Genomic DNA, 22,170 nt, shown 5'->3' on the forward strand with positions numbered 1-22,170 from the left:
TTCTGTTTCATCTCCACCTGTATTTCTAGTCTAAAGCAACTAAAACACCTGTTTTCTGACACTCATTAGTATGCTTTCTCCATTCTAATCCTATCTGAATGTACCTCCAATCTTTTATATATTTTTACAAAGATAAAAGGATATTACAGTACTATATAAAATATTTATGCTTATTGGTTATTAATATATTAGTTAATATATTAAGAATAATGGCTACTTTTCTATGGCATTTGAAGTTTTGTAAAAATACTTTATATGTTATCTCATTTGACCTTCATAAGGCCACACAGCTAGTAAGTGTTTCAGGCAGGATTTAAAAATACAGGTCTTTTTGACTGTAACTCCTGTGCTCCATCTGCCATACCACCTAGCTAAGCATTAGATATTTGGAATATTATTTAATTACCATGCATAGTATGGTATAATTTTTTTTAAAAGATCTGGCCTCTGATGTTCTGACATACTTCTGTGTGACCCTGGGCAATTCATTGAATATCTCAGTGCTATAGACAAATCTCAAAGACTTGAAGTTGCAGGGAGAGTTCTGGCCATATTGGTAGAGAGAATTTCTTCTTCTGGGAGTTCCCTACGTCAGTGAAATTACGGGTTCAGTCCCTATCCCCTATTTAGTATCAGTTACCTTCAGTGAACTCCAGAACCCAGTAAGGATGGGAGGTCCATCCAAATGCCTTCCTTGTTTACGTATGTGAATTCTAACATCCATAAAACAGTGCTGCTTGTTTTCTGTCTGTCGCGCTCTTGATGTTCATTTCTTCATCCTGTTGAATAATGGAGAAAAGTAAATGTTTTCTTGTGTGTCATGTATGAGACATGTTTTGCATATTTTAAAAGCACTTTGGTCTTTGGAAAATCAAAATTGTTCCTGTTCTGTCTGTGGTTCTCTCTGTATTTCTTTATTTGCTTGGTTAATAGAGATGTTAGAATATTTTTTGGTGTAAAGTGTGAGACATATGGCATTCCTATCTCTTGCCAACACAAATGTATTCTGGTTTCTGTAATAACGAGATTACTCCTGTTCTGTCTCTTTCTGTTGTTGATGTTCTTCTTTTTTTGGTCTGTTAAATAATGACAGATCCATAACCTTTTCTGGTTCAAAGTGTTTTCTGTTGTTTTCTGGCACTTGTAGGGGGAGGAGTGTCTCAAGGTGTGTGGCCTGAACTGAATGATAAAGCTGGTGGACTAACCGACTACAAGGGAGGCATGCATGAAGCCTCCCGACCAACCTTTAAGAAAGCTGCTTTGCTTGATAGCGGTGATAAATTTAACCAATACACACCACCCAGTAGCTCTGATAGACCGGACAAAACAGAAGTCAGTAAAGTAAGTGAAAAAGTTCAGGATAAGCAGGCACCTGCTCCAGCATCGAAGAAGGGAGCTGATAAGGGGAAACCAGAAGTAAAAGAAGTAAGTGAAACAGCTCAGGAGGATCATATGCCATCCGCAGAAGGGAAAAAGAAGAAGGCTGTAGGTGAGAGCCTGTAAAGTCAAGTCATTCTACTAGTCTCCATCCATCAATGGTCTCCATCAATGTATTCATCTCTCTGTTCAAGCCATAACCATTTGTCATTTTCATCGATGTTTAATTTCTTTTCCCAGTCTGATGGTTATCCATCTTTTGGTCTCCATATAGAGCACGTTTATGCATGGGCTATAAAAGCCATTTCATTTATTTCCTTCACTTGTATATTATGCATTACATTTATCAACAGTAGAACTTTTAGTATCATCGCGTAATGAGGTCAACAAATTCTTTGTCCAATATTTGGTAGTTTAGAAACATCTTTGGTAACTTTATTTGTATTAGGAGTCACTCACTCAATAAGCACTTATTAAATATCTACTATCTGCCAATCACTGCACTAGGCACTAGAGTACAAAGAGACAAAATCAACAGTCACTGCCCTCAAGAATTTTGCATTCTATAGGATCATAATGGAAATGATTTCACTGTCATTTGTGGCCCACATGGGGTTCTTATATAACATTTCTATTCATTGTATAAGAGAAAGTGTTCACAAAGGAAGAATTACATGAGATTAAGTTTTGCTGTCATCCTAGGTATTATCTTTTGATGATTGATGCACATATTTTTACCCAATACTTCAGCTAAAAGTCAGTTGTGTTGTTATATCTTATTAAAGACATGATATGACATTTTCCAGTATTAAACTTGGAAGAGTAAGCTGAAAATCTGGAAAGCTGCCAAGAAAGAAGGGTTAATTTTATTTATTTATTTTCCCATTATATGGTACTCTACCTTTCACAAATTGAAATCCCAATGCTATAATAGTTGGTTATTATCTTACTGGCTTGTTCATAGTGTTTGGGAGAAACTGGAAATTTCAATAGCATATGGAGTTTAGCTAGGTAAAAGTTACCCAGACTACAGAATGCTTCCAAATGGACCTGCTCTTTTACCTTCTCTACTGTAGTACTTTGGTGGATTTGTGATATCTTCAGTGAGGACACACTGATGCAGGTCTCAGCCCTTCCACACTATCTCATTTTGTGCAGTTCTTATTCATGTCTTTCCATGAGCCCCCCATAGAGGATCCATCCACAGTGGAGGTTTCCCTCTTGACCTTTGAATATTTGGAAAGGCACCGAAATGTTCTTCAGATTTGGTTCAGTTGCTTCAGTAGGGTGTCAACTGGTGGGTTACGGTACAGAGATCACATGTTAGGAGTACCAATAGCTACATGAATGTTTATAGATGATAGACGATCTTCTGTCCCATTTTCTGCTACTCCACCATTGTCATTGCAGAAGTGGAAGGGGGCATATCATGGAAGAATGAGGACCATTTAGTGCTTTTATTAATTTCATGGATTATGGTAGCAAAAAAAAAAAAATTCAACATCGCTACCTTGCTGGTGATGTCCCTCTGTGTGCTTTGATGGGCTGGTCTTTGCACTACAGACACACTGCAGATGCTAGATATGTACTAAAAACTTTCCCCATCTTATACAATCTGAAAGAACTAGAGCTTTGATGCTACAGCCTTCTAGAATTCAAAATCAGACTTGTGTTGGAGGCGCTTTCCATAATCCTTTTAAATATGAAGAAAAGTATCCTTCATGTCTAGATGATTTTTCTCACGTACCATCATCTAAAAGTACATTTTCAATGACTGACTGATAGTTAGTGAGGAAGGGCACTCTAAATCAGGGAAGCCTTAAAATACCCTCTGAATTTTATTCAGGTTTGACATGAAGCATGTGCAGCAGCTGAATGGTATCATGGGAACCATTTGAAAATGAGTCCACCACTATGATAGACTATAATCACCGTATTTATGTATCACTTTAAGGTTTGCAAAAGCACTTTATAATTGACTCATTTTGATCCTCACAACAACTCTGGGAGGTAGGTTCTATTATTATCTGCATTTTACAGTTGAGGAAACGGAGGCACGCACAGGTGAAGTGACTTGTCCAGGGTCACACAGATAGTAAGTATACAAGTTCAGATTTGAACTCAGGTCTTCCTGACTACAGATCCAGCCCTCCATCCACTGTACCACCTAGCTGCCTTTATAAGAAACATTACATACCAGCTAGAAATTATAGTGATTATATTTGTTTAAAAAAATGTTGCTTCCCATGAAGAGGGGGAAACATTGTTGATGAGTGTTTAATGATGAGCTCCAGTATCAGCTGTCCTCTACTTGCAGACCAATCACCATGGCTGTGATGTCTACCTTTCATGAAGGTAAGTATGGTGGAGCAGTGAAATAATATGCATTTAGAAATACATGAACACCAAAATGAACAACTAGAGATAAAAGGTGGTGTTTATCTCCTATTCTTGTTTGATTGCTAACAAGATGAAAACAGACAAAAATGATGAGCCTGGGGGTGGAGAATTAAGGGGAAAATAGTGACTTTCTCTTTTGAGAACTTACAACACACATTTTCTATTATGTCAGCTTGATTTCTGGAAACTAAACCAAACAAAAATGACTCTCTTATGTATCACATTTTACATTTCATATTATCAGTCTGTCTTTATGAACAATACCAATTAAGTAAACATAATATCCATAGATATTGTATTTCTGTCCACTGATTTCTGTCCATTTATATGACATTCATCTTGCAACAGCTACACCATCTCCACCCTATGACATCACTTGTCTTGAGAGTTTCCGTGACTCAATGGTTCTGGGATGGAAGCAACCAGAAAAGACCGGTGGAGCTGAAATTACTGGCTATTACGTGAACTATCGTGAGGTTATTGGTGGAGTACCTGGGAAGTGGAAGGAGGCCAACATTAAGGCTGTCAGTGACCAGGCATACAAGGTAAGAAGGGCAATCTCACATTATCTTACTTGGAGTTAGTCATAAGAGTTACCCAATATTCTAATGATCCAGCGCATTTCCTAACCTTGGATTATTGCCCAGGGTTTGTATTGTATAGTGTGATTGGAAGGAATGGTGTGGATTGTACCAAATTTAATAGAAGTGGTTTGGAAATTCAGGGGTCATTTTTATTTTCTGATTTCCTCTTACACGCATTTCCTCTTACACAGCCTAAATTAATTAAACCATCCATTATGAATTGTATGCATAAGGTACAAATTAATATCTTCTTTCTGGTTCTCAAAATATTGATAGGAATCCCAACTCACATGGAACTCTAGCCTCTCCCAATTTCCTAAGAGTACTAGTTATAAATTTTCTTGAGCACAGAGTCAAGAAGAGTTTTTTTCTTCTTCTCCCTTTGATATTCTTGTCTCAGAGAAAACTGGAGAGCATCCACAGAGAAACCAGCATGGTAACGGTTCTTGAGTCCATGCCATATAAGGATTAATTGAAGAAATTGGGGAAGTTTAGCTCTTGAGAAGTCTCAAGGATTATGATAACTGCTTTAAATATTTGTAAGACAGATTTAGACTTGAAATAACGTAAAACTTCCCAACAGCAAGTGCTATTCAAAAGTAGAATGAGTTGCCTTAGAAAGCAGTGGTTTCCTTTTCTCTGGATGTTTTCAAACACAGTCTAAATGACCTGTATCTTGTAATGGAGATACAGATTTTGAGCTATGGACTAGGCTAGTTGGTTGCTGAGGTGCCTTCCACCCCTAAAATTCTGTGATTCTGTGAAAGATTAAGATGTCTGTGCCTGCATTAAAGGAGTCTTACTATCTTTAATTTAATTTATTTTTTAAAGTTTCAATGATGCATTATTTTCTTATGCCACAGTCACTTCCTGATCTCTCCTCCCTTTCCCATTCAACCCTCCCACTAAGAAATAAAACAGGTAAATCAAACCAACCAGCCCAGCACCCCTACTTAGAGTTGAGTATGGCTGTGCCCTGCCCCAGAGGGCAAGGTTGCTGATTATGGAAACTGAGTCATCATCTGGAGTCACTTAGACGTCTCTTCCTTCTTAAGTCATTGGCTCTCATTAAATCAGTGAATTGTACGTCGAGGGAAATGAAGAGATGGAATAATGTCATACCGGGTCACTTTATCTCTGCAGGATGAGGAGAATAATTCCCCTCTCCTTTGTTACTCCAGAGGGAAGACTATTGCTTTCTCTTAAGAGAGGACACTTCTTTCAGATATTTAGAATGTATATTTTGGAATTTGGTTCTAGTCTGACACTCTAGCAGCCCAAGCGAATGTATCTTGTGTCAAGTAAGCGCAAGATGCTGCTTTCATTTGCGGTTTCTCCCCTCCCCCCCCCCCCCCCCCCCGTCTGTTTTGAGGCCTGTCGAATAAAGGCTGCATTCGGCTAAAATAGTTTAGTCACATCTTTCCATACCAGGATATACCAGGACACAAGATTTCATCAGTTCTATGCCTTCATGTTTTCCCATGTATATTTAAAGTCCAACCATCATGACTGACCAGTATAATGTTTCTTGTATTACCCATTATTCAAATGAGGACAGCCATTAGAGTCAGAGGGCATGAGTTTGCACACTGGTTCGATGCTTACTGCTTGTGTGACCTTAAACTCTCTGGGTCTCAGTTTCCTCATCTGTAAAATAAGGAGATTGAATTTGGTGTCTTGTAAGGCCTCTTCAGCTCTAAATCTATGATCCTCTAGTCCAATGAACTGGGAATGTTTGCTTTTGGCTATTTGGGTAGATCAGTGGGGTGAGAATCATAATGTTGTAGACTGTTAGTATTGAAGAGTACCTTGAAGATGACTGTATAGTCCCTTCATGTTACAGATGAGTTAGCTGAGATCCTCTCTGTTTAAATTAGAATACAGTGTCCCTTATTCCCCATTTACTAGCCAGTGCCTACACAATGCATTACTCCTTTCCAGGGCATTTGAATCTGACAAGGACTGAAAGCACAAATGTGCATTTATTGCTTCCAGCCATGCCATAAGCAACTGGACCTCTTAAACTTAAATATTTCTTTCTTTCTTTTTTTTTTTTAAAGCAATCAGGGTTAAGTAACTTGCTCAAGGTTACACGGCCAGTTATTATTATTTTTGTGTGGGTGCTGTGTATCGGAGGCCAGAACCAATCCCAGGTCTCCCGACTCTGGGGCCGATGCTCTTACTCACTGCGCCACCTGGCCGCCCCAAAGTATTTCTTTCAATAGCATCAAAAAATACTTGTGTGCAGCATTTATCAAGCATTTATTTTATGCCCAAGGTGCCTAATGTTACATAGCTTTTTAAATAACTGATGTATTTATAGCACTTTTCTTTCCAAAATGTCTTCTCAAACATTATCTCATTTTCTCGACAATCCTGGAGACTCTGGCCTGGGTCTCCTGTGTCCTTCTTTAGTATTCTCTCCATTTTCAAGGCACCTGGTGGCTCTGTGGATAGAATGCTGGACTGGAGTCAGGAAGACCTGAGTTCAAACTCAACCTCAGATGCTTACTACCTGTGTGACCCCAGGCAAGTCACTTAACCTTTGCCTCAGTTTCCTCAACTGTAAAGTGGGGGTTGTAATAGCACCCATCTTATAGGGTTATTCTGAGGGTCAAATGAGATATTTGTAAAGTTCTTAGCAAAGTGCCTGGCACATAGTAGAAGTTATGTAAATGTTAGTTCTTATTATTACTCTGAGGTAAGAATGGAGTAATAAGATATCATCATCATCACAACTCCTATTTACTTAAGCCCTTAAAGGCTGGCAAAACGCTTTACCCATATCATTTCATTTGATCCTCACAACAACCTTGTGAGGTAGGTACCCTTACAGCTGAGTGAACTGAGGCTCAGAGAAATTAAGTGGCTTGCCTAGAATTACAGAGTTTATTATCACAATAAACAAATGAAAGTTTTAAACCACAAAAACATGAGGTCTGTCATTTTCTTATTCTTGCAGATAAGCAACTTGAAAGAAAACATGGTCTATCAGTTCCAAGTGGCTGCAGTAAACATTGCAGGGGTGGGGACTCCCTCTCAAGCTAGTGCATCCTTTAAATGTGAGGAATGGACCATTGCCGTTCCAGGTAAAAAAAAAAATTGCTTAAGATTCTTTACATGTTTAAGTTCCTCTATAAATGCATCTAATCTGGTAGGCAGGAGTGTGTTTGTAGCCTGGCTCAATGTTTCCTCATTAATATAAGCAGAGTAAATAGAAGGGTACAAAGGAAAGCAGAAAGCAGCTTCCACCAGCAAACACTCAGGAAGCAGCACATGCTCACCTTTCCTTGCCCTTTCTGTATCTTGAGTTGATAGTTCTGAAGCTGCCTCCCAGTATGACTTTCAGTGGGAGGTGCTCTTGGTGTGCATAGAGATGACCTTGAACTAAGGAATTTGTTTGCTGATTACAAAGTCTGTCACCAAGTACTTCAAATCCCAGAAGAGAGCTAAAGAATGGGGTGGACCAGGAAAACCCTAGAATTCTGATATGGGCAAAGGGCTAAAGAGAGAAGGCGAAGGAGGCAGCCGGCAAATGCTGTAACACAGGGGAGAAAGAAAACTCTGCTGCTCCCTTCCATCCATTCTTGGCTTGGTTCAGCATGGCATAGTCACAGAGAGCAGACTCTCTTCTCTAGAAGAGATCATTCAATGTGACTTCTCATTTTATAGATTAAAGAAACTTGCTCAAGGTCGTAGACTTACTTCAATACAGATACTAGCCTAGAAAGCAGGTTTTCCAAGTTCACAGCTGGTGTTTTTTCTCCAATGCCACATTACCATGTCGACTTCCTGTTTCTTCATTGATGACAAAGATAGGGGACAGAGGCAATAACTTCAAGAATGAAGTGGTGTTTGTGTGTGTCTGTCTGTGTTTCTGTGTGTGCAAGGATGACTCATGTTTGTAATTATTAAGAGGAAAGAAATGTCGGAGGCAGGATAGTGTGGAAATGCCACCGGACTTTGAGCCAGAAGTTAGGAGTCTGAGATCAGGTTCTGACATTGATTAACGACGTGACTCAGGGCCAGTTACGTCACTTTTCTAACCCTCTGTTCCTTCATTTGAAAAGACCAGGATGATAATATTGACAGAATCTTTCTCATCAGGTGGTTGTTACAAATGTGCTTTATAAACTGTAAAAAGCTTCTGTCAACATGAACTGTTGCAGGACTGAGAAACACCATGGCACAGCATGCTTGACTTTTTTGTTTACAATTCTCTTCAAGGTTAATAGACATTATTGTAATTTGATTTGATTGGTACAAAAGAAATAATTTGCTAATAATGTCAAAATGATCCTAATAACAAGGATTGGAGATTTACAAAGGACATTTCTTTTTTTTTTTTTGGAGGGGGAAGGCAGGGCAATTGGGGTTCCCAAGGTCCTACAGCTAGTATGTGTTAAGTGTCTGAGGCTGGATTTGAACTCAGGTCCCCCTGACTCCAGGGCCAGTGCTCTATTCACTGCACCACCTAGCCGCCCCCAAGAGCACATTTCTTAAAACAAAAAATTGAAGTAGATTGTAAATATTAACTGGTGAGGAAACATGACAAACAATAAGTACTTAATAAATGTTTATTGAATTGAATGGGATGGAATTAAGTGACTTGCTTAGGGTCTTAGAGTTAGTATTTGAGCCAAGATTCACACCTGGCTCCCTGACTCATAGGATCAGAGATTTAGAGTTGGAATGTATATCAAAAGGTGACCTAGCATTCTAGCCCAGCACTCTGATTTTATGCCTGAGGAAACTCAGGCCTAGAGGAGTCAAGCAGCTTGCCCAAGGTTCCACAGATTGGAAGTGGCTAAACTAGGATTTGAATTCAGATCCTCTCACCCCCATTTAGAATGTAGTGAGAACAAGCACACTAAATGATACAGGTATCCACGGAGAGATGAGAGAAAATGCCCCGTTGGTGATGTTCTGAGAAGGCTGCCTTGCTGCGACTTTCTGAAGGAACTATACTCAGCAGGACAGAACTCGAGCGTCATTTTTTTCCAACATAAATACAAAGTACTTATAAAGTCATATTTCCCCATTTTAAACTACCACACTTCATGGGCAGTCAAGGGAGTTGTTTTCTTCTTATTTGAGATTTGGGGGAAGCTCCAGCTTGCATTTAAGATATGATTAGCCAGTACAGTACAACCAAATTGAATTTTTCTGGCAAGAGATAGACTAGTCAAGGAACCAAAAATTAGCCCAGAAAAAAGACTCATATAAGGTCTACCATGTCAACCTGAGCAAGGCACAATTTCCTGGTGCCCTAGTTCCATGGCCTCAATAAAGGGGCGGCTTAGCAATTCATATCAGAGTTGTTGTCAGGAAGAGACATCAAAATGAGGACAATACACTTAGAAATACAAGGTTTTCTTGTAAATTCTACAGTGGTTTTAAGATTGTGTATATATCTAATCGTTCTTCTCTGGACTCATCACGTTTATTTCTTGGTTTCTCTAGGACCACCTCAAGATCTCAAGTATAGTGAAGTCAGGAAAACCTCCCTGGTTCTCCAGTGGAAGCACCCAGTCCATTCTGGTCGCACTCCTGTTACTGGTTTCTTTGTCGACTTCAAGGAGACAAAGGCTAAAGATGATCAATGGAGAGGAATGAATGAGAAGCCAATAACAAACACGTACTTGAAGGTATAAGCATTACCACTTTTTTTAGGGTATTTAAAAATGTTAAAAAGTTCTGACGATGATATTAAGTTTAAATGAAGTATAATTTCATTTAAAAGGATAAGGAAATGCAAACAAACCCTTAGTACTAATAGAGGTTTTCAAAAAGGACTTTTAGAGTTTTACCACACAGCTTTTCCCCAAAGAGAAAATATTGTGACATCACTATTTGGGGAAAAAATTTGTGAATACTCCCTATTGCCTGGTATTCAGGTCCAAACTCTTCTGTCTGGCCTTTAAAGCCCTCTATTTACTTCCTCTCAAGGCCCTGAAGAGTGGGACACAGGACAGGTAAGTGTTTATGGGCATGAATAAGAAAAATCAGGAAAAAATCTAGAGTGGGAAGGATTGTCATAGGTACCAAGGAGGAAGCATGAGGACACTGGTACTGTGTGCTTTGAAAACCTTATATGATGGAATAGATTAGATACACTAGACACAGCCATCAATGACTATAGTAATCTAATGTTTGATAAACCCAAAGACCCCAGTTTCTGGGATGAGAACTCACTATTTGACAAAAACTGCTGGGAAAACTGGAAAATAGTATGGCAGAAACTGGGCATAGACCAGTATCTTACACTGTATACCAAAATAAAGTCTAAGTGGGTGTACGGTCTAGGTATAAAGGCTGATACTGTAAGCAATCTGGGAGAGCAAGGAATAGTTTACCTGCCAGATTTATGGAGGAGGGAAGATTTTGTGACCAAACAAGAGTTAGAGAGCATTAATTTTGATTACATTAAATTGAAAACCTTATATGAGAGGGGAAAGAAAGAGTAAAAGGCAAGGAGGATGGTAATGGCAAAAGAGGGTTAGAGTCCCAAAGATAAACTCTGCCTGATTTACCATTAGGCCTGGGGTCAACCCTGATTCATTTCATTTAATATTTAATTCTTCATCAGTTAGTTATTTCTTTATACTGAATACTGTGGGGCCTTTTTGTTCCTGCTGAATTTTAGTTTATTGGATCATCCAATTTTGTAGATATTTTATCACTAAATTTTAGTCCACTAGAATGTAAGCTCCTTGAGGGAAGGAACTATTTTTTTCCTTTCTTTGTATTCTCACATTTGATGTAGTCCATGGCACATAGGAAGTGCTTTATAGATGTTTGCGGGATGATCAATTGATTGATTGATTGGTAATGGCAATATGGAAAAGTGATGACAATGCTCTGATAATAGTGAACTCTAGCCAATGCTTTATCAGAGAATGATTGTCTCCCTGAGTCTACTTCTAGAACTACAAATAGCAGCAATCTCTTTAAGAGTATTGGTTAAGAATAGTTAAGGAACTCTGCCATTTATTTATTTGGAAGGGGGAAAGGTAAGTCAATTGGGGTTAAATATGCCCCCTAGCTGCCCCCATTTATTTTTTAACAAACAGAATTTTACCAAGAATCATTAAATCTTCCCAAATGCCCTTATCAAGCAACAAGAGATCTAGAAATACTGTTATTAAATACTGCTGCCTACTAGGGGGAAAGTTTTTTTTAAGAAGAAAAGTGAATGCCTTGTAAATAATTATGGAGGAGAAATATCCAAAGAGGAAAATAAAGTATATTTATAGAACAGTTGAACTGAGTGGTTTTTGACATTCTATTGACCTTCAGCATAAATGGGTGTGCCTGTTATTCCATGACTAAATGCAAGGCTGTATATATTTATGTGTATATACACTCCATGGGTCATGTTGTAAAAATCTGACTCCAAGATGTGCATCAACCACAAAATATTCAGGTATCAGGTACAGATGTGTCAGGTGGTTGTAAGTCTGTTTTTCTCAAACAAGGAAATGTTTCAGGTCCTTTCTGGGTTTTTTATGGTCTATATAAAGTAAATCTATAGTTTGCTGGCATTTCTTTTAAAAAAAGAACTAGAATACCATGGGACTTTTACCGACTTAGATAATGCTACCAAAAAGCAAATTTTTTGGCAGGTTAAAATCCATTCTAAAGTGATTCAGTTTATACCACATAATGAGCATTTTTTTTTTGCTTGTTGGAGGGGCAATTGGGGTTAAGTGACTTGCCCAAGGTCACACAGCTAGTAAGTGTTAAGTGTCTGAGGCCAGATTTGAACTCAGGTCCTCCTAACTCCAGGGCCAGCGCTCTATTCATTGTGCCACCTAGCTGACCCTTAAACATTTTTTAAGCTAGAATTTAAGATGTAATTTTCTTTTTAAAACTTTTAAATATGTGGCTAAGAGTAGTCTTCACTTAAGCAAATGGATATTTTTGAGAATAATTTTCACTAAAACAAATTCCTTATAAATAAATCTATTTTTTCCTATTGATTTCTATGATATGGAAATGGGGTATCCAAGTAGTAGAATAGATAGAGCACTGAACCTGGAATCAGAAAGATCTAAGTTCAAATCCAGCCTGAGACACTTACTAGTTTTGCATCCCTGGACAAGTCACTCAATCCTGTTTGCCCCAGTTCCTTCAATAAAATGGGGATAATAATAGCACCTACCTGACAGGGTTGTTGTGATGATAAAACAAGATAATATGTGTAAAAGCACTTAACATAGTGCCTGGCACATAGTAGGAGCTATATATTATACTTATTCCCTGACTATCTATCTCAGAGTGTTGTACTTTGTAAATCTTAAAGCACCGTATAAATACATGAGTTTTTGTAATATCATTAAGTACTCTACAATGCTTTTTCCTTATCTTTGTTCAGTCACGTCCAACTCTTTTCGACCCCATTTGGGGCTTTTTTGGCAGAGGTACTGAAATGGTTTGCCATTTCCTTCTCCAGCTCATTTTACAGATGAGGAAACTGAGGCAAACAGGGTTAATTGACTTGCCCAGGATCACACAGCTAGTAAGAGTGTGAAGCTGGATTTACACTCAGGAAGATGAGTCTTCCTGACTTCAGACCTGGCACTGTACCACCTAGCAGCCCCTTCTTTATTTCAGAAACTACCAATCACTGCTGGACATTAACACCTTGCTAGAATTAAGCTCTAACTCAGTAATTGAATAGGGTGAAAAGTTTTCTAAGAAAAGAAGTGAATGCCTTGTAAACAATTATGGAGGAGAAATATGCAAAAGAGGAAATAAGTAAATAGAGTATATTTATAGGACTGGGTAGTTATTTACTTTCTATTGACCTCCAACAGAAAAGGGTGTGTCTGTTATTCCATGCCTAAATGCAAGGCTACATATATTTATATGGATTTTTCATTGTACAAAAATCTAGCCAAGCAGCAATAGTAGGTACATAATGTTGGCAGTAAAGTGTTAGAACAGACCTTAATGTTTCTCCTAGACAAGGAGTAGCTAAGTGAATAGAGGACTAGACCTGGAAGACCTGAATTCCAATCTAGCTGTGTGACACTCTGCAGATCATAACCTCAGTCTGCCTCAGTTTCCATGTCTGTAAAATGGAGATAATAAAAGTACCTACCTCACAGGGTTGTTGTTAAAATCAAATAAGATAATATTTGTAAATCATGTTGCAAACCTTAAAGTGCTATATAAATGCCAGTTATTATATTATTATTCTAATATATAATTTGCAATATAATATAATATATTATATTGTTATTATTCTTATATCAGCTTTCCACAAATGCACCCATTTCAGCTAATGGTATTTTCATTCCCTTTGGCACCCCTGGCTCCAGATTTCAGTCATCCTTGACTCTTTCTTCTCCTTCTTCTTTTACATCTGCATCTATTCCTTTCTTTCCGTTTTTACTGTCGCCCTAGTCCAGGCTCTCATTACATAATGCCTGTCATGGTCTCCTAATTGGCTTCTTTCCCTTCTCTCTGTCTCTTTTCCAATCCTTCTTTCTTACTTAACAGCAGCTGGAATTAGCAAATACTAGGAAGGCCCATGATTTCATCAATCACAACCCTTCTGTGACTGAGAAGACAATAACAGGAGACCACATTTCTTTTGTGCTCTAAAGTGGGCAAAGTGTCTCATTTTGTTACCTCATTATCTCATTTGTTCCTCACAAAGACCTAACTCCCCAGGTGTTGTGATTATTCCCATTTTACAGATGACAAAACTGAGGCTCATAGAAGCCCAGAATAGTGGATAGATTTGTGGACCTGGAGTGAGAGAGAAGTGGGATCAAATCTTACCTCTGGTACTTGTTAGTTCTATAGCCATGGGCAAGTCACTTGATCTCTCTGAATCCCTTTTTTTCCTCTGTGAAGTGGGAATAATTATAGTTGCAGTCACTACCTCATACCACCCGGCATTGACAGGTTCTAACGAGATAATGTAAGTAAGAATTTTGCAAAATTTAAAGTAAAATTTATTATTACTAAATGGCTTGCCCACAGTCACTTAGCTAATAAATATTAGCAGTAGGTTTTGAACTGAAATCTTCCCAACCTCAAGCATAACACCTCAGTCCACTCTGTGCTACTGCTAGAATTGCTTTTCTAAAATATCAACCCATCCTCATCATCCCTATGCTCAGAAGTCTTCGATGGCTCCCCATTGCCTACAGTGTATTTTCCAAAACTTTGAGCCTGGAATTCAAAGTATTCCATGATTTGGTCCATGTCTACCTCTCCAAACTTGTCAACTACGATGTCCCTACACACAAACCCTTTTCTCCAACCAAACCGACCCATTCACTGTTCCCCAAGCAAATAATTCACGTTCCCTGGGGACTCACATCTGTGGAAAACCTCCCCAACAACTTAACTGCCCACCTCCTCAGCCTCCTCTAACTCCAAGGACCTCCTCTTCTACACCACCTTAGCCCCACACTGCTACATTAGACTTTTCCTTCTCTCTGAACTGCACCAATCTCCAAAACCTTGAATTTCAAAGCTTCACTCTTCCACCACCACTTCCTGTTCTTCTGCCTCTCCAGCCTTCTCAGAATCACCGAATATTTAAGTCACGGTCTATCTCCCCTTGATTTCATTTGGTTACGTACCCAGCCTCGACCTTGTGGTTTCCATTTCAAGCATTTTCACCCACAGTGACTCTGACCTTCTGCCACTCTGGACTTGCTTAAGCCAAGTTCTTGGGTAACCATGACCTATGATTTCTTTGCTCCTGTTCTTGGGTCATCAAGCATCGCTAGAGAAAGTGGTTACAGTGCTGGGCCTGAAATCAAAAAGAGCTGAATTCAGATCTGGTCTCAGACACTTAACTGCGTGATCGTGGGCAAGTCACATAACCTCTGTCTGCCTCAGTTTCCTCAACTGTAAAATGGGGATAATAACAGCCATTATCTGTCAGGATTGTTGTGAGGATCAAATGAGATGACAGTTGTAAAGCACTTTACAATGCCTGGCACATGGTAGGTGCTATATGTGAGCTAGCAATCCTCACCTTAAAATTGCTTGATAACATTCCTACTCTACACTTAATCATTCTTTCCCTCATTTTCAGCCTCTGTTTCAAACTTTCCCCTCCTTTTCAAGCTCCACTCCTAACCTTCATGTATAGAACAGATTATCTAGTCCAGGGGTGGGGAACCTGTGACCTCGAGGTCACATGTGCCCTCTAGGTCCTCAAGTGCAGCTGTTTGACAGAATCCAAACTTGAGGTCAAAGAGCTGCACTTGAGGACCTAGTGGGTCACATGTGGCCTCGAGGCTGTAGGTTCCTTATCCTCGGTCTAATCTCCTACTTTATTGAAAAGACTGAGGCCTTCCAAAAGGGAAGTCAGGTCCCTTGGCTTCTGGTTAAGTCGCTAGTTGCTCAGCTTTTCTTTGCCTCCATTTTCTTCTCTGTTAAATGGGGATGAGAATAATTGCACTCCCTATCTCATAGGGCTATTGTGAGTAAAGTATGTCATCAGCCTTACAATATTACAGATATGCTTCTTGTACAAAAGATGACATACTTTACCTGACTTGTCCGCGATTGCACAGCTAAGTGTCTGAGGCCAGATCTGAATTCAGCTCTTCTCACTTCCAGGCCCAGCACGTTATCCACTTTCTCTAGGGATGCTTGATGACCCAAGAATAAGAGCAAAGAAATCAGATGGTCATGGTTACCCAAGAAAGAGTCCAGGGTGCCAGAAGGTCAGAGTCACCATGGTTAAGGCTCAGCGAAACACGTGAGATGGCAGACCACAAGGGGAGGAGAGAAAGGGAAGGTCAAAAAAATTGTTTCAACATGTAATTGGGAAAAATATATAAGAAAAAAATACTACAGACATGAAAAAAAATATTCTTAGGAGAATCAACCTTTTGCACCTAACCCAAAAGGCCAATTCCATTTATCTTTCTAGCTATTTATTTTAACACAAATTCCTCTCTTCCAATCTTCACAATGTCCAATTTTCTCTTCCAATCCTCAGCAACATCATTAACTCTCCATGGTCACAAAATCAGCAGCAGCTCTCTGGGGTCACTCCCCTATGGTCACAAAAGAAGAGGCAGCCTATTCATCACAAAGGTTGATCCCCCTACCCCCAAATGACTTTGACTTTGCTGACTGATTCTCTTGTGCATTTTCTTTTTTCTCTTTTTTTTTTTATAGATATTTTGTTTTCCCCAAGTTATATATAAAGACAATTTTTAACGTTCATTTAAAAAAAATTTTTGAGTTCCAGATTTTCTCTCTTCCTTCCTCTTCTCCCTCCTCCCTGAGACAGTAAGTAATATGATATAGGTTATACAACCCTCATGCATTTTCAGTCTCTCACTTCAGCTCCTTAACATCTGCTCACAAACATGATCTAGTCCCCTCAGTCTCAAAGCCCTTGACCTCACCTACTCACCAGCTCATAACTCTTCTCTTCTTTATTAAGTTCTTTGAACAATTTATCTGTGTCCAGGGCTTTCGCTTCCTCATCCACCTATTGTCCTCTTAAGCCCTTGCAATCTGTCTTCTGTTGAAACTACCAGCCCTCTATTGAAACTGCCTTCTTAGAGATCACCGATGGCCACCTAATCATCCAATTCGAAGGTCTTTTAGTCTTCAACCTTTCTGCAACATTTATCATGCATTCACACCCTTCTATCTTCTCTATTGGCTTCAGAGACACCACAATCTCTTAGGCAGTTTGAGAATGGGGGCAGGGGAGCATGGTGGGTAAAGTCAGGAAGATTTGAATTCAAATACAACCTCACCCTTTTACTAGCTGTGTGACCCTGGGCAAGTAACTTAACCTCTCGGCCTCAATGACTTCATCTGTAAAATGGAAATGATAATAATGGTATCTATGATACAAGATTGTTGTTTGTACCAAATGAGATGATATATTAAAAGTGCTTTGCAAATCTTAAAGTGCTTTATTTGTTGTTGTTGAGTCATTTTTTCAATCCTGTCCAATTTTTGTGATGCTGTTTTGGGGCTTTCTTGGCAAAGATACTAGAGTGGTTTGCCATTTCCTTCTCCAGCTCATTTCACAGATTAGGAACTGAGGCAAACTGGGTTAAATGACTTGGCCAGGGTCACACAGCTTGTAAGTGTCTGAGGCTGGATTTGAACTTAGGTCTTCCTGACTCCAGGTCCGGTACTCTGTTGTGCCACCTCCCTGCATCCAGGGGAACGAACTTTTTAGGTCCCTTCCAGCTGTGTATTCATGATGCTGTGATCCCTACCTGGATGTCTCACTGTTAACTCAAAGTTAACACTGCAAACCGAGCTCATCAGCTCCCTTCCCCTAAAAACTTGCCCTTCTATCCAGCATCAGATTTTTTTTCTGTGGCACCATCATTCATTCAGTTGAAACATTTGGTGTTCTTGTACTTTTTTTTGCTCCTCACCTTTCATATTTAATCAGTTAAAAGACTCATTGATTCCAATGTCTTCATTCTCTCACAATATCCATTTCCACCTTGGCTCTCACTGCCACCACCCATGGCCCCTCATTACTACCTGCCTAGATGAATTCAATAGCCTCCCAATGAATCTTCCCCTCTCCTTCCCTTCTCTAATCCAGCTTCTTCATGCTGCTGCCTGAATACTCCTCCTTCTGAGTTAAAGGAGGGGAAATCATATTAGTTTTGAAGGGTCAATATGAAAGCATTTATTTTTAATTCAACAATTTATAAATCAATAGAAATATTGAATACGTATATCTTAAAACTTCCCTTGCTGATTGAGAATAGTTTACAAATGAATCATATAATAGTCCAAAAGCGGGAAGAAAATCCAGCATTAATGCCACTCTAAACACATGGTACCTTGGCTTCATGACTCAGGAAGGAGGAAGCAGACATTTGCCCATTGTTGCTGCTGTTGTTTAACAAAGAAGCAAGAGGCAGCCTGGTACAGTGGATAGATCATCGTCTTCAAGACAGGGAATCTGAACAACTCTGTGACATTACTTGTGTGACTTTGTTTAATCATAATGGTTTGCATTTATATAGTACTTTCAGGTTTGCAATACACTTTTCAAATATTATCTCATTTTATCTTCACAACAAGCCCAAGAGGTAGGTACTATTATTATCCCCATTTTACAGATGAGGAAACCGAGGCTGATAGGGGTTAAGTGACTGGCCCAAGGTCATGCAACTAGAAAGTGTCTGAATCTAGATTTGAACTTAGACTTTCCTGACTCCAAGTCCAGCCCTCTACATCTATGATCTCAAGTGGGTGGGGGGAGAATGAAGGGGTGAGGCTTTAGTGGTCTGCTGCTAGACAGAGGGCTTGGAATCACTCTTAGAGGTGGAGAAAAGGTTATTTACAATGCCATGAAATTTTATATTGCTTCTCTTCTTGCTTTTTTTTTGAGGTCCAAAACCTGAAGGAAGGTGTCAGTTATGTATTCCGTGTCCGAGCCTTAAATCAGGCAGGGGTCGGGAAACATTCTGATATTGCTGGTCCCGTTGTGGCAGAAACCCGTCCAGGTTTGCTATGTGTTCTTTCTGTTTTTCCAATTTTAAGAAAGCCACCTTTGCATGAAATAATTGGGAACTTAAAATTTAAAACTTACTGTGCTCTCCATAATGACTATTAGTTGCATGAATGCTGACTGAATAATTAACAAGTCAGATTGTAAGCCAGTAAATGCATGAATACAGGCTGCCCAGGGCAGGTGCAAACCAGGCCCGGAGCCTCTGTACAGGCCCCAGTGCTGGGTTTGTATCTTTACAAAGGAAAGCCTGGGGTCTGTTAGGGTCCCTGGAGCAGCTGTTGTCATCACAGAAGGTTCTATGCTCTGACTGGTCACAAAGGCACACACAATTCCTGCCCAATCACAGGACAGTCTGACTGCCCAAATAGCCAGCCAGTCCATACATAAAAGCTGGATTTAAGTACTTGCAGCTGCTGAGTTTTCCAAACAGCTGCTCTCAGTGAATGACCTAGGAGCTGAGGCAACATTCATTCTCCAGGTCATTGTAATGCCTCGGAAAGTCTGGAAAGACATTCGTTCCCTTTTGGGGCATTCTATGAAAGCAACAGATTTGTTATAGTGTACATATGGTCAGTTTGCTCCAGATAAACACTTGACAATTAGAAGGGTGTTTACTTGCTATTTGAAGCTGTTCAGAACTTGAAAACATCAAGCTTTTCTCTTTCTTCTAAATAGTCTGTAATCATAGCTTTTACTTCATTTTTGTTTTATTTGGCTATCATTTTTCTTAGACTGAATATTGTAGGATGAAAAACAGAATGCTAAGTAGTCCCTCCCAAACTAGACATTTTTGGAAGCATAGCAGATAGATTGTTCACTATCCAAACTTAGTATAAGATAAAATTGTAGAAACAATAACACCACAAAACTAAACAACCAGTATTCGGGTTATCACACGGAACCTATGTGTAATTTAAACCGTGCCACAAGTTTGGGACAGTTGGGTGGTGCAGTGGATAGACCTGGAGTCAGGAAAACTCATCTTCCTGAGTTTAAATCTAACCTCAGACACTTAGTAGTTGTGTGACCCTGGGCAAGTCATTTAACCTTGTTTGCTTCAGTTTTCTCCTCTGTAAAATAAGCTGAAGAAGGAAATGGCTAACCATTCCAGTATCCTTGCCAAGAAAACCCCAAATGGGGGCACAAAGAGTCAGACAGAACTGAAAACAAGCTTATCAGACCTCAAGATATAAACTCCAGAGCTTACATGCAATGTAATGCCCTTCTTAACAAGACAGATAGAGACCAAAAGGTATTCTTAGAAATGAATTGCTTCTTAGTGAGTAAGAGCACAGTCCCCAGAGTCAGGATCTGACTCTAGGATCGAATCTGAGCTCTGATACTTAACACCACACCCAGAAAAAACTGGCTGTGTGACCTTGAGCAAGTTACTTAACCCCGATTGCTTAAAAAAAAAAAATGAATTGCTTTTTATCACAGTTAGTAACTGGACCTATGATTTCACTGATACTATATAAGGAATTTCTGGGTGAGGAAACCCTATCCACCACTGCAGGTTGGCACCTTTTCTACAAATTAAGAGAAGTAAATGCTTAGAAGGAACTCTTAGGATTGCCTAGCGTAGAGCAATAGTATCAAACTCAGACAGAAACAAGGCCACTGAACCTTAGATAAAGATCCCTGCTGCTTTTTTTTTTCTACTGACGTAGAAAACCACACGTTAACATTATCTGTCCTACATTTATTTCTTTAAATCTTTTTCAGTTGCCTTTTCACCTGGTTTCTGCTGTATTCTGGAGTGTTGCCAGGTATAGCAGGTTGGGCACCTTTGACCCAAAGCACTGTGAGGTGAAGGATTTGCCCAGGGTTATACAGACTGTTTTTGTCAGAGGCAAGATGAACCTAGTTTCCTGACTTCAAACCCAGGTCTTCTAGCCTCTGCCTCTCACTGAGAAAAAATTTATAATGTAGTCTAAAGAAATTTCTCCTTCAGGCAAATAATTGCCTCTTCTCCTGCCCCCTTTATAAATGACTCTCCATGTCATGGAAATGCATAACTTGGATGTGGCTTTGCTCTGAAAGTAAATTAATTTCCCATGCAGAGGTATGGGATCAAGGGGGCATGATACCACTGTTAGACTACCAAATATGAAATTCCCCTGACATATAATGAAACCAAGCATTACTAAAATTTTAATTAGTAACAACTGAAGACACAAGAAGTAGATCAGTACTTCCTCCCTCCCCTCCCCCAATTAATCGGGTCTCTTCAACCCAGAGATGCACAGAGCACAATTAAGAGTCAAATCCTAAAGCAAAAGTAGCAGGTTAGAGATTCCATCACTGAAGGCTTCAACAGATTCCAATAAAAGCAAACTGAATCTATGATCCAGTAAGGCAAATAATCCCTTAGAGCAGTGAGTTCTAAACTTTTTCACCTGAAGAATAATCTGAATGCATTTTTAAAATTTTCTCACTCAACTGAATTATTTGTTTTCTCTTTCACAATAGAGCATCTGTTCCTTGAGAGCAAGGCTCACATTTTCTATTTGTACCCTAGTACAGTGCCCGGCATATAGAGAGTATTTACTAAATGCATTTTCATTTATTTATTCAGCAGGAGAAATCCTCAGGGCTGACCAGCTACACAGACCCCTTACATGGCATATAGGCTAAGGATGGCCCAAGTGACTTCCTCACTGTAGCAATCTACTTTTAATGGGGCAACCATCAGTGGGCTCCCTAGCAAGGTTTGGGTTGCTCCAACTTTGAAATTACCTAACCAAGCCCTTCCTGTGGCCACTTCATTACAAGGAGAAGGTTGCCCTCGAGCTTTTGGTCTTTGTTCAGTTGTTTCACGTCCATCTCTTTGTGACGCCATCTGGAGTTTTCTTGGCAAAGACATTGGAATGGTTTGTCAGTTCCTTCCCCAGCTCATTTTATAGATGAGGAAACTGAAGTGACTTGTCCAGGATCATACCGCTAGTAAGTGTCTGGGGCTGGATTTGAACTCAGATGTTTCTGACTTCAGGCCCAGCACCTTGGCAAAGGAATGAATTTCTCCTCTTTTCTGCTTCTCTACTCCACAATAGTAGCTATGATTTCATAAGGCACAGAAGGAAGACATCTAGGAGCACCAGAGAAGGCCATGGAGTTCTGTTTGGTTATACCCGACAGAAAGCATAGAAATGGGGGCGGCTGGGTGGTGCAGTGAGTAGAGCACCAGCCCTGGAGTCAGGAGGACCTGAGTTCAAATCCAGCCTCAGACACTTAACACTTACTAGCTGTGTGACCTTGGTCAAATCGCTTAACCCCAATTGCCCTGCCTTACCCCCTCCAGAAAAAGCAAAAAAAAAA

General features: G+C 39.6%; 1 protein-coding gene across 2 annotated transcripts in view; it reads left to right on the forward strand.

Moving 5' to 3' along the window:
- MYOM1 (myomesin 1) overlaps positions 1 to 22,170 on the forward strand; it is a 171,172-nt gene that overhangs the window by 100,115 nt on the left and 48,887 nt on the right. The window contains exons 18-22 of one of the 2 annotated variants that reach the window (XM_069099711.1): positions 1,148 to 1,489; positions 4,126 to 4,322; positions 7,324 to 7,450; positions 9,825 to 10,009; positions 18,730 to 18,844. In XM_069099711.1, coding sequence (XP_068955812.1) covers positions 1,148 to 1,489; positions 4,126 to 4,322; positions 7,324 to 7,450; positions 9,825 to 10,009; positions 18,730 to 18,844 — 966 coding nt within the window. The remainder of the gene's footprint in view (positions 1 to 1,147; positions 1,490 to 4,125; positions 4,323 to 7,323; positions 7,451 to 9,824; positions 10,010 to 18,729; positions 18,845 to 22,170) is intronic. The other variant, XM_069099712.1, reaches the window with a different exon arrangement.

The sequence above is a fragment of the Petaurus breviceps genome, unplaced genomic scaffold, assembly GCF_028583685.1.
Source record: "Petaurus breviceps papuanus isolate PSGF00001 unplaced genomic scaffold, PetGlider_PUasm1.0 38, whole genome shotgun sequence".
NCBI lineage: Eukaryota > Metazoa > Chordata > Mammalia > Diprotodontia > Petauridae > Petaurus > Petaurus breviceps.